Source organism: Arachis ipaensis, chromosome B7, assembly GCF_059453495.1.
Source record: "Arachis ipaensis isolate K30076 ecotype BB chromosome B7, ASM5945349v1, whole genome shotgun sequence".
In the NCBI taxonomy this organism is placed as follows: Eukaryota; Viridiplantae; Streptophyta; class Magnoliopsida; order Fabales; family Fabaceae; genus Arachis; species Arachis ipaensis.
Window position 1 is genome coordinate 138960382 of NC_142442.1, and position 13489 is coordinate 138973870.

General features: G+C 48.0%; 2 protein-coding genes across 2 annotated transcripts; one reads left to right on the top strand and one right to left on the bottom strand.

Moving 5' to 3' along the window:
• The first annotated feature begins 388 nt into the window (after positions 1–388).
• LOC148554323 (uncharacterized) lies at positions 389–3605 on the top strand. The gene is made up of 6 exons (XM_088495105.1): positions 389–1373; positions 1568–2268; positions 2386–2590; positions 2679–2920; positions 3321–3390; positions 3511–3605. The coding sequence occupies exons 1-6, from the start codon at positions 389–391 to the stop codon at positions 3603–3605; spliced, it is 2298 nt and encodes a 765-aa protein (XP_088351231.1).
• Positions 3606–10702: 7097 nt separating this feature from the next.
• On the bottom strand, positions 10703–13128 carry LOC148554324 (uncharacterized). The gene is made up of 2 exons (XM_088495106.1): positions 12739–13128; positions 10703–11582 (listed from the first exon to the last, which is right to left on the bottom strand). The coding sequence occupies exon 2, from the start codon at positions 11246–11248 to the stop codon at positions 10703–10705; it is 546 nt and encodes a 181-aa protein (XP_088351232.1). The 5' UTR covers positions 11249–11582; positions 12739–13128.
• Between the last annotated feature and the right edge of the window lie 361 nt (positions 13129–13489).

Here is a 13489-nt window from a genome sequence, read left to right on the forward strand (position 1 = left end):
AGGGCTGATGTCGAAATACAAAAACAAATGTATAGCCTTAAGCTAGCAGAGGAAAGAGAATACTCGGATACTCAGCAACAGGAAATTAGTAATTTGAAAATGGATATTATTAGATTATGGAAACAGGAGGAAAAGTATTGGGGTCAGAGATCTAGAGTGAAATGGCTGAAGTTTGGCGACAAGAATACTGTTTTTCCATGCTTCTACCATCCAACGAAGGGACAGGAATAAGATTGAGAGATTAAAGAATACTAGTGGATAATGGGTGTGTGGTGAGAATGAGATACTTAAGCTGGCTGTTCTTCATTTGCGGAATCTTTTTAAAGCTTCTAACAACCTTGTTATGTCTGAATGCATTAGCAAAATCCCTATTAGAGTGACTGAAGATATGAATCGAGAGCTAATGAAAGAGGTTTCTGATCAGGAAATCAAAGAAGCTACTTTCAGCCTTGGAAGTCTTAAGGCACCGGGTCCAGATGAATTAAATGGCCTTTTTTTCCAAAAGCATTGGGCAATTATTGAAAAGGAGGTTTGTGAAGTTGTTAAGCATTTCTTTCAGGAAGGGGTCCTACCAAGTAGGATCGGAGATACTATTATAGTTTTGGTTCCTAAGACCAATTACCCAGAAACTCTTAATCAGCTTCGACCGATTAGCTGTTGTAACTTTATATATAAGATCATTTCTAAGGTGTTGGTTATTAGGCTTAGAAGAATAATAGATGCGATTGTTTCACCTATCCAGAGTGCTTTTGTGGGGAGACGCCTCATTCAGGATAACATGGTAATAGTGCAGGAAATGTTTCATGCTTTAAATAAAAAAGGGCAGCATGCTTCCAGGAATTTAGCCGTTAAGATTGATATGAATAAAGCCTATGACAGGGTTGAATGGTCGTTCCTAGAAGCAACTCTGAAAGCTTTTGGGTTTAATCTGCACTGGGTTAAGTTGATTATGATGTGTGTCTCGCAGGTTTCTTATAAAATTAAGATCAATGGTGTTTTGTCTAGAAGTTTTGTGCCGCAGAGGGGACTAAGGCAGGGAGACCCCATTTTGCCATACCTGTTTATCATAGCAGCTGAAGTTTTTACTATTCTTGTGGACAAGGCTAAAGACGAGGGTAGAATCTCTGGTGTCAGAATTGCTCCCACTGCTCTAGCCATTTCTCATATTCTCTTTGCGGATGATTGCATTATCTTCTCGAAGGATAGTGAGGAGGAAGTTTATCAGCTCATTACTATTTTAAATATGTATACAGAAGCCTCGGGGCAGCAAATAAATGTTGACAAGTCTGGGATTACGTTCCACAATCAGGTTCCGATCAGAAATAGAGTAGAAATAGAAGAGATCTTAGGGTTGCCTGCTTGGGATCAACCAGGTAAGTACCTTGGTCTTCCGACTCAGTGGGGCAGATCTAAGAATAAAGCTCTGAGGTGGATTGAGGAGCGAGTGTCTGATAAGCTTTGCGGTTGGAAAGAAAAACTTCTTTCTCAGTCTGGGAGGGAGGTTCTCATCAAATCGGTTATTCAAGTGATACCTGCCTATGCTATGAATGTCGTCCTCTTTTTAAAGGTTTTTGTCACCGCCTTTGTCAGAAAGTGGCTAAATTTTGGTGGGCCTCTACTGGTAAGGATAGGGGTATCCATTGGAGGAGTTGGGATAAAATTTGTGCTAGCAAAAGGGATGGTGGAATTGGTTTTAAGGATTTTTACAGTCAAAATTTAGCACACTTGGCAAAACAAGCATGGAGAGTTTTCGAATGCCCTAATGCAGTCTGGGTTCAAGTGCTTAAGGCTGTCTATTTTCCAAATGTGGATTTTAAAGTAACTAAGGCAGGAAACGAAGCATCTTGGATATGGAAAAGTATTGTGCATGGTAAGGATTTCCTTTTGAAAAATGGGAGATGGTTGATTGGGAATGGAGAAAAAGTGAGAATCTTAGATGATAATTGGATATTGAACATGAAAAAGAGTCCTGATGTTATGATTGATGACGTCACGTTTGTAAAGGAGCTAATTAGTGAAGGACAGGGGTGGAATATAAGTGAGTTAAGGAAACATTTTGATGGAGATACTGTTGGAAAGATCATTAGAACCCCGGTGAGTGTTATTGGCAGAGAAGACAAACTTAGTTGGCCTCTTAAACCAGATGGAAAGTACACTATCAAAATGGGATATCATGCTGCCAGGAAAGAGCAGCATCTTGATAATAACAATAGCCCATCAACTAGTGATGACTTCAAGGACTTATGGAGAGACATTTGGAAATTAAGAGTGCCTCAAAAGATCAGAACCTTTCTATGGCGGGCATCGCATAACATTTTACCGGTCTTCCAAAATCTTTATAATAAAAAAATCTCTAACACTCCTATCTGTCCTATTTGTTTGCAGGAACCAGAGTCCACTGAGCATGCGCTGCTGCTCTGCCCTTGGACAAGGGCTGCGTGGTTTGGAGCCCAAATTCAGTGCTGTCCTACGGCCCATACAGTCTCATCTTTTGGAAAATGGGTAATAGATCTTTTTAAAAATATGAAGGTGGGCACAGGAACTGATTATGAACTGTGTAGCAGCAGAGTAGGTTTTTTTGGCATGGGAGGTGTGGAAAGAAAGAAATCAAGAAGTGCATCAGAGGTCCAAACCTAGTCCTTTACTAGTAATTAACAATGCTAAACAAATGGAAACAGAATTTGCAGATTTCCCAGAAGAACCAGCTATAAGTTCTATTCATGATAGGAGGACAGTTAAAAGGGTTACCTGGAGACCGCCTCCACCAGGATGGATCAAGTGCAATGTTGATGCAGCGTTTCTCGAAGTGTTCTCTGGAGGAGCAACAGCGGCAGTATTCAGAGACCATGCTGGAAACCTCCTCACAACCTCAAACTCTAAAATTGCGGCTTCCTCACCTTTAGCTGCGGAAGCATTAGCGGTTAGGGAAGCACTAATAATAGCTAAAAACTTTCAACTGGAAAGAAGTATCTTTGAATCTGACAGTTTGATACTCATCCAAGCTCTAAAATCAAAAGCCTCAATTGCAGAAATTCAATTTATTTTGGACGACATTTTGGAATTAGCGCGAAATATCTCAAATTGTGGGTTTACCTGGGTGTCTAGACAAGGAAATGCCTTGGCGCATGAAGTAGCCAAGCTTACAGCTGACGGTTCTCTTCGACAGAATTGGCCCAGGTGCAAGCCGCAAATCATCATGAACATTTTGAAAGAACAACACTACATGTCACTGCAATTGACAAACAGATCATGAGCATGCAAATTTGTTTTGGACTGGCTGTGTATAAATTAAATCAGACAGGGAATTACTTTGCTTGCAGGTTGAAAGTTTGGAGGCATTTTGGATGTGGATTTTGGTACCTTCCTTGTCGGGAGAGGGTGGAATGCCATGTTTGTTGTTTCTCTTCTTTCCTTGGTAGATCTTGTGCAGTGCTGTTTTTTGTTGGATATCAGATTTGAGATTCTTTCTTTGGTAGATCTTGTGCAGTGCTGTTTTTTGTTGGATATCAGATTCGAGATTTTGCATTGATGGAATTGAGGAGCAAGGTAGGGTTTGTGTTCTATTCTTTGATGCTGGACAGTTTGGGTCTTCGGGGTTTCCTTGAGTCGGGTTGGGTTGCTCATGTCCACTAGAGAGTTTCAGTCCATCCCAGATTGTGCTTGTTCTGAGGTAGTGGGTCTGCATTCACCTCTGATGTGGGTTAGCTGCGGTTTCAGCATCGCCATCCTTTGGAGGGTGGTGGCGGAGGTATTCCTCACTATCTCCCTTACCTCCAGTTCTTTGTAGTCACACACCGGCTTAGCTTGACTCGTGCCATTCCGGAGAGTGAGTAAGCCTGATTTCTGCATCTCGGAGCACACCCTGTGGTTTGGATTTGTGGCTCAGCCACCTCATGCACCAATGATGGATTTTGTGAAGAACTCTCGCGGTTATGTGATGGAACTCAACAAGCACCTTGCTAGTGATGAAAGAATTGAAATTTGTCAAATTCCTGTTGGTGATGGCATTACCTTGTGCCGCCGTGTCATCTGATCTATCACTCCTTTATATATGATTCAGTGAAATTTTAAATCCCCTAAAAAAATGATTGATTACCATGTGGCCTCAATCATCAGCGTCAGTGCTCTGATTACTTTCTCCATGGTTCTTCTAATAGCAGCTGCCTTCAATCTGCTGGCCTTCAGCACTTCATTCTAGTAACCTCTCTCTGCTTCTGTTGTTGCCGGCGTATATGTCGACCCTCGTTGCCAACGAAAAACTGTTGTAATGGCGGATCTCTACTCTTGGACAACATGCAGAGGTTGCGACTGATGATAATGATGCAGGAGATGTCGAACACAATTGCGGAGGCAATGTCCAAAAAAAATCGTTTGAAAACGTTCTGAAGTATAAATGCTTTCTTCCGAGATATAAAGGGGTAAGGATAAGAAACAAAATTATTACGGACCCGAGCCACGAAGCTCGGACCCGGGACTGCACCCGACCCGGCTCCTCGGGTCCAACCCGCACCTCGCTCAGAAGGCCCAAAAACCGGTCTTCCAGAGCTCCTAACCAACTTTCAAATTCATTCGTCTATCTTATCGTAACCAGATAAGATAGGATAAGATACCCATCATCGCCTATAAATAGGGGACCCAAGTCCCTCCAGGTATTCATTCATCCCACATACCTTATACCTCTTAGATCCATTCTGACTTGAGCGTCGGAGTGTCTTTGCAGGTACCTCCCCCCATTGCTCCAGTCAAGCGACCCGGCTTCAGCCTTGATCCGCAGGTTCCCGATCCACCCTTCAACCCGTACCGGAGACATCTCGTACATTGGCGTTGTCTATGGGAACCTGCGCCAGCCGAGCTGGATGGGGGACGTTCTGGAGGAAACCCACTCAAGCCAGGATGACTCCCAACCGCTTCATCCAACCCCAGAACACCGGGAGGTCACGAACCAGGCGAGAATAGCAAGTACTGTCCGCCACGCGAACGATCACGTCATCGCAGACCAACGACATCCTGAGAAAGCCAGGGACAAAGCGGCACAGATCATCCAGGACCTCTGCCTCCGGGTCCAGGAGCTCGAAGGCAAACTGACTAATAGAGAAAAACACAACAACGAACGTGGAAGCCAGGCAACTTCCAGATCAAGATCTCACCGCGGCAGGTCACCAACCCGACGACACGATAGGAGAGACGGTCGCAGTGCCTCACGCGACCACGGTCACGAGAAATCTCCGGAACGGCGATACAACAAGAAACACAACCGCAGCGCTTCCCGAGATCTAAGTCGTCAACACGACTCAGACGAAGATCGGAGGTACCGAAATACCAAGCGCACAAGAAACGACCACACAATAATGGGAGCTACACCCTTCACAGAAAGAATCTTAAGAGCAAAACTCCCCAAAGGTTTCGACAAACCTACCGACATGAAGTACGATGGGACCAAGGACCCTCAGGAACATCTAACGGCCTTCGAGGCCAGGATGAACCTGGAAGGAGCGGCCGACGCGGTCCGATGCAGAGCCTTCCCGGTAACCCTTGCAGGACCGGCAATCAAATGGTTCAACGCCCTCCCAAACGGATCCATAGCCAGTTTCCACGATATAACACGAAAGTTCATGGCCCAGTTCACAACTAGAATCACCAAAGCTAAACACCCCATCATCTTGCTAGGGGTCACGCAAAAACAAGAAGAATTCACAAGAAAATACCTCGACCGCTTCAACGATGAATGCCTGACGGTCGACGGACTCACGGATTTCGTCGCAAGCCTTTGCCTAACCAACGGACTCATGAACGAAGATTTTCGCAAACACCTCACCACCAAACCAGTATGGACCATGCACGAGATCCAGAATGTCGCCAAAGATTACATCAATGACGAAGAAGTTAGCCAGGTTGTCGCCGCCAACAAACGGCAGCACGGCAACACCCAACACGGCAACTCGGCTCCTCGCCAAAATCCACCACCCAGAGAGAATCAAAGGGACCACCCCAGACCGACAAATACAAACCGACCACCAAGAATTGGCAAATTCTCTAATTACACGCCCCTGACAGCACCAATTACCGAAATATACCACCAAATAGCAGATCGAGGCATCATTCCGAAAGCCCGATAACTCAAAGAAAGGACGGGAGGCAACAAAACCCTCTACTGCGACTACCACCGAGGTTACGGTCACAAAACACAAGATTGTTTCGACCTTAAAGACGCCCTCGAACAAGCCATACGAGACGGCAAACTCCCAGAATTTGCCAAAATCATCAGAGAACCAAGACGTGCGGAAAGAGACAGGTCGCCGGAAAAAGACGGGCGTAACCCGAGAACCCAAAAGCAACCCCCCAGGGAAAGCCCAGAAGACGACCCGACCATCATCGTAAACATCATCACGGGCAAGGACATATCGAGCAAGTCGAAACTAACGATGAAAAAAGATCTCAAAGTAATGGCGGTCAGAAACCAGACTCCAACCATCGCGGCCGACAACACGATAACCTTCTTACCAGAGGATTGCCAGCACGGCACCTCGGCCGAAGATTCCCCCTTCGTCATCTCGACTAGAATCGGAACAGGACTAGTACGAAGGATACTGGTGGACACCGGGGCAGACTCGAACATCCTCTTCCGAGGAGCCTTCGATAAGCTCGGGCTCCACAACGACAACCTCCAAACACACCGCAACGGTGTCACGAGACTCGGAGACAACTTTCTCAAACCAGATGGCTCAATGACCCTTCCCATCACCATAGGAACAAGCAACCAAAAGAAGACAATCTTATCTGAATTCGTAGTCCTAAAAGACTCCACAGCCTATAACGTGATTCTCGGAAGAAAAACAATCAACAACTTCTCCGCAATCATCTTTACCAAATACCTCCTCATGAAGTTTAGATCCGACGACGGCTCCGTCGGTACCATCCACGGGGACCGAGAAGTCGCAGCCGAATGCGAGAACACCAGCCTAGCCCTAAGGAAGAAATCCCGAGATGCGGCCGGGGTATTCCTAGCCGATCTGGATGCTCGGCAAGACGACCAACCCAGGCTAAAGCCAGAAGGAGACATGGAAAAGCTACAAATAGGGCCAAGCAAAGAGGAATACACCTTCATTAATAGGAACCTCCCATATGATCTCAAAGAAGAACTCTCCCAACTCTTGAAGCAAAATAGAGACTTGTTCACATTTACACCAGCCGACATGCCGGGAATAAACCCCGACCTAATGTCCCACCGGCTAGCCGTGGACCCCAAAGCTAAACCAGTGGCACAAAGGAGACGAAAAATGTCACCAGACCGAGCCGTCGAGGTCAAGAAGCAAATCAAAGCCCTACTCGAAGCCAACTTCATAAGGGAACTCCCCTACACGACCTGGTCAGCAAACGTCGTGCTAGTGAAAAAATCTAACGGGAAATGGCGAATGTGCGTCGACTACACGGACCTCAACAAAGCCTGCATGAAGGACGCCTTTCCCCTACCAAACATCGACGGATTAGTAGATGCCACATCCGGCCACCGATACCTCAGCTTCATGGACGCATATTTCGGCTACAACCAGATTCTGATGCACCGACCAGACGAAGAAAAAACAGTGTTCATCACCCCAGACGGGACATACTGCTACACAGTAATGCCCTTCGGCCTGAAAAACACTGGAGCCACCTATCAAAGACTCGTCAACAAAATATTCCAAAACCTGTCCGGAAGCAAACTAGAAGTCTACATAGACGACATGCTCGCTAAGACTGAATCCGACGAACAACTCACCGACGACCTCAAGGTCATAATGAACACCCTACGAAAGCACCAAATGCGACTCAACCCGGCAAAATGTGCCTTCGGGATGGAGGCAGGGAAGTTCCTCAGCTTTATGATCACGCAACGCGGAGTTGAAGCAAACCCGGAGAAATGTCGCGCCGTCCTCGAAATGACGAGCCTAAAAAACCTCAAAGAAATCCAAAAGCTCACCGGCCGATTGACGGCGTTATCACGCTTTCTCGGGGCATCGGCTCAAAAAGCGATCCCTTTCTTCAAACTAATGAAAAAAGGATCCCCTTTTAAATGGGAGACGGAGTGTGAAGAAGCATTCCAGCATTTCAAGAAAGTCCTAGCGGAACCACCAATCCTCGCCAAACCCCAAACAGGGGAAACACTCTACCTGTACCTCTCCATTACGGAAGAGGCACTCGCAGCAGCACTCATCCGTGAAAACATGAGAAAGGAACAAGAACCTATCTACTTCATAAGCAAAGTCCTGCAAGAAGCGGAAACTCGCTACTCAGGCCTAGAAAAATTAGCTTTTACACTCCTCACGGCTTCCCGGCGCCTGCGACAATACTTCCAGGCCCACCCCTTGACAGTCCGAACCGACCAGGCGGTCAAACAAGTACTACAAAAACCCGACCTTGCGGGAAGAATGTTAGCATGGTCCATCGAACTATCTCAATTCCAAATCAAGTTCGAACCCCGGTACGCGATCAAAGCACAGGCCATGGCCGACTTTATCGCCGAGATGACCCCAGGAAACTCCACCCCCGAATCGTGGAAACTACATGTTGACGGCTCATCGAACGTCACCTCTGGAGGTGCCGGAGTCATTCTCGAAAGTCAGAACGGAGTCATAATCGAAAAATTAGTACGATACGAATTCCCAGTCTCAAACAACCAGGCAGAATACGAGGCCCTCCTGGCAGGCCTAGCCCTAGCTTGGGAAGTCGGAGCAAAGGTCCTAGAGGTAAACACCGACTCACAGGTAGTCAGCTCCCAAATTAACGGAGACTACCAGACACGAGATCCCCTACTCCAACAATACCTCGCCAAGGTAAACAAACTAAAAGAAGGATTCGAGCGAGTTACCATACAGCACGTTCCTAGGGAACGAAACGCCAGGGCAGACCTACTTTCCAAACTAGCCAGTACCAAACCAGGGCACGGTAACAAATCGCTAATCCAGGAAGTCATCAAGTCACCCTCCGTGTCAACGACAACCAACACTCATCTGACACTCTCGAACCAAGGATCTTGGACCTACCCTATCCTACAGTACCTCTTTGACGGAACACTGCCGCCGGATCCCAAAGAGGGAAAACGAATAAAACGGGAAGCCGCCAACTATACCGTTGTCGCAGGACAGCTATACAAACGCGGATTCTCGCAACCCCTGCTCAAATGCGTCGAACCCGAGAACACGGGGTACATACTCCACGAAATCCACGAAGGTTGCTGCGGCCACCACATCGGAGGCAAAACATTAGCCCAAAAAGTCATCAAGGCAGGCTACTTCTGGCCCACAGTTATCCGAGATTCCATACAAATAGTTAAAAGCTGCGACAAATGCCAAAGGCACGCAAATATCCACCAAGCCGCCCCACACCAGCTCAGCATCATATCGGCAGAACGGCCATTCGGCACCTGGGGGATCGACCTCGTCGGACCCTTCCCTACGGCACCCGGTCAACTCTGGTATCTCATCGTCGCCATAGACTACTACACCAAGTGGATCGAAGCCGAACCCCTAGCCTCCATAACGGCAGCCCAATGCCGTAAATTCCTCTAGTGACAGATCATCACCCGATTCGAGATCCCCGAGATCGTTATCTCGGACAATGGAACCCAATTCGCTGACAAAAAGTTCAGAGAACTCTTAGAAGGACTACGCGTATCTCACCGTTTCAGCTCGGTAGAACACCCCCAAACAAACGGACAGGTGGAATCCGCAAACAAAATAATCGTCAAGGGACTCAAGAAGTGGCTCGACGAAGCCAAAGGACTATGGGCCGACGAGCTCGGATCGGTCCTATGGTCATACCGAACCACACCGCAAACGACCACAGGAGAAACCCCCTTCCGATTAACATACGGCGTGGAGGCAGTCATCCCGGTAGAAATCGGAGACCCAAGCCCCAGAAAAACGGTCGGCGGTAACGACGAGGAAGCAGAACGATACCTCATTGACGAGGAAAGAAGCATAGCTCACATCAAAGAGCTAGCCCTAAAACAGAGAATCAGCTTAAGATACAACCATGGCGTCGTCCAACAAGAATTCGCGACCGACGACCTCGTCCTACGACGAAACGACATCGGTCCCCCGATCCCAGGAGAAAGAAAACTCACCCCCAACTGGGAAGGACCATACAGAATCAAGGCGGTAATCGGAAAGGGAGCATATAAACTCGAACGACTTAACGGCGACGAAGTCCCAAGGACCTGGAATGCCGCCAATTTACGGCGATACTACACTTAGGCCGACCTAACTAGGTCACCCCTTTTTATCTTCCCATTTTACAACTCCTGAATTTTAATTTTCGCTTAAGTATCTATCCCGGGTACTCTTTCCCCCCAAAGACGGAGGGTTTTAACGAGGCCCAACCTTAAATAAATATTTCGTTAAAAGCTATTTCTACCTTTCTAAACGTCCCAAATACGGAACAAAGACACAGCCACGACTGGGGGATTGATCACCCCCAGGCCCAACACACGGATATCCACAAAAACCCGACCAAACGACGGTCCAAGGGAAACAACAAAACAAATGGAATAGCTCAAAACAAAACATATAAAAGGCCCGAACGGCCGAAAATACCATAAAACGGAATATACAAAGGCCCGAACGGCCGAAAATACCATTAAGCGGAACCCAATGTCACGGCCCTTGGCCATCCAAAATATTCAAAAACAAACAGTTCAAAATAAAATTACAAAGATAAAAAGCTACTCAAGGTCGACAATCTGACCGTCACGAACAGTCTTGAAGGCTCCCATCACGGACACATCCACTCCCGGAGCCAGCACTAAAGCCTGAGCCTTCATTGTCTCCTCGGTAGCCGCAATCGCATCCTTTGCATCACCCAATAACTCCGTCTTCTCCCTCTTCAAGGCAGCAATCTCGGCCTTCAGAGTCTCCGACTCAGTGAGAAGCACGGCAGCTTGAGAACCTGCATCTGAAGCCCGCTGCCGCTCCTCTGCCAATTGGGAAAGAAGCGAAGTCTCAACCTCGGAAAGTCGGAGAATCTCTGCCCCGGCTTCCTCAGAAGACTTCACTGCCCTCTCCTTCGCAGCATCGGCAGCCTCAAGCTCCTCCTTCAACTTAGCCACCTCAGCCTGAGAATGGCGAAACTTCTTATCCAACAAACCAACCTGAGCCATCACGGGCTCAGCTTTCCGAACGACAACGGCAGACCGGAGGAGGGCACGATACACCGACTTGGCCTGGAACGAAACATCGCAGCCATCAAAAAACGGCTCCGTACCAGGCATCAAGTGTTGATCAATGAACCCCGGGCATCGAAGCGTCGGTCCATCACGCTAGGCACAAGACCCTCTTCCTCAAAAGTCTCGCTGCTCGGCTCCTCGGGCCTTTTTCTCTTCCGAGAAGCCTCAGCAGCCATCACCACGATGACTTCAGGCGAATTCGCAGGGCCAGGGGAAACCTGAGCATTGGCCCGCGCGCCCGATGAAACCACCTCTTGAGAAACAGCCTGCGACCCTACGGCGGGGTTAGAAACAGGAGTAGCCGGAGACGACGACCCCTCCTCCTGGGCCATCGCTGCCTTCAACCGTGCCAAGGAAGTCAAACCACCAGCCATCTCAACTAAAAGAAAACAAAAATCCCAAGTTACAAAAATGGAAAAACAAACATAAAAACCAAGAAAAGAACAGACACACACCAACATACGACCGACAAGCAACCGGATCACCCATCACATCCCGAGGATTAAGAGGACGCTCTCCAAACAACTACCACAGAACAAGAGCGATATCCCGCTCCTCCAGGGTCAGGAACTCTTTTGAAACCCGAGTAAACACCGACGGCCCCGCCTTAAAGTTCCAATAGGTGGGGAATCGACGCTCACCCTCCAATGTCAGCCAAAAAGGATGATGCCCCCTTGCGGGACGAACCTTAAAATGCCCACTCTTAAACCCATGAAAAGAATCTTCATACAACCCGAAGACCCGGCGATGAGGCTGAGCTCTAAAAGACACATAACTCTTCTTGTGCTTCCCCTCCTTAGTTGGAAGGGTACACAAGAAGATAAAAAGGAAGACGTTTACCGAGGCAGGAAGCTCCAAAAATTCACAAACAAGCTCGAAAGACCGTATCGCCGCCTAGCTATTCGGATGCAACTGGGACGGCGCCACGGAGCACCGGCTCAATAACTGTTGAACAAACGGGGAAAAGGGAAGCCGAACGCCAAGCCGGGTAAACATCGCCTCATATACCCACATCCAATCCGGCACAGTCGGAGAGTTAAGATTGGTATAGCAAACCCTCTCATCAACCCCGGGAAGAGAAAGCTCGTAATGGCTCTCGGCGTCGCCACTCCCGCAAACAGTTCCTTGATCACGGAGCCGCTGGAGGTCCGCCTCCGTCATCCGCGACGGCGTCCCCCACACATCACTAGTAACCCAAGAGAAAAGACCGGGGACACCCCCCGCCGGGGCCACCGGAGCCCTCACACCCTCAGTCCTTCGACGAGCCATACCTAAAATAGTGACGAGCACCACCGTCAGCCAAACCCCGCGGCAGAAAACGGCGGATGAAACCAAAAATAGACACCACCATACACCACCAATTATACGATGGCGCTCGCCCCCCTTACGGAATCCACTACCCCAACAGAACTATCTACCACTATGCAATACCGTCATACACCATAAAACAATTTTAAATCTACACAAAGCAGAGACGAAACAAAATGCAAAGAAAGACAAAGCAGAGGAAACAAAGGAAACAGAAGAACACCAACCTGATGATGCGAAGGAAACAAATCCAAGGAGAAAAATGCTACGGCAGAAGACCAACCAAAGCCACAGAGTGCGAAAGGAAAGCAGAAGATGCTCTTTCGGAGAAGAAAGCAATAGAGAAATGAAGCAAACGAGGGAACTGAAGAAAGAAAAACCAAAACGGTTTTGAAAAAGTGAAATAACGCAAATACCCCTGGAAAGCAAAGCAAACGTGAGGGCAAAAGAGGAAAACGCCCCCTCGCAATAAATGCCCCCTCGGAAAAAGCAATTAATAAATCACGCCTCGAAGAACGCAACGGGCGCAGCAGACACGGAAGAGTCGCGTCAGACCAAAACGGTCAGACGAATCTTCCACGAGACGAAACCGAGGCACCGACCTCGTCTCAAAAGAACCAAACGGCCACTCTAGAAAAACTAAAGGCCTAAGCATCTCCCAGCGACAGACCGACCTCGCTCACTCTCCCGCTGCGGGGGCAACTGTTACGGACCCGAGCCACGAAGCTCGGACCCGGGACTGCACCCGACCCGGCTCCTCGGGTCCAACCCGCACCTCGCTCAGAAGGCCCAAAAACCGGTCTTCCAGAGCTCCTAACCAACTTTCGAATTCATTCGTCTATCTTATCGTAACCAGATAAGATAGGATAAGATACCCATCATCGCCTATAAATAAGGGACCCAAGTCCCTCCAGGTATTCATTCATCCCACATACCTTACACCTCTTAGATCCATTCTGACTTGAGCGTCGGAGTGTC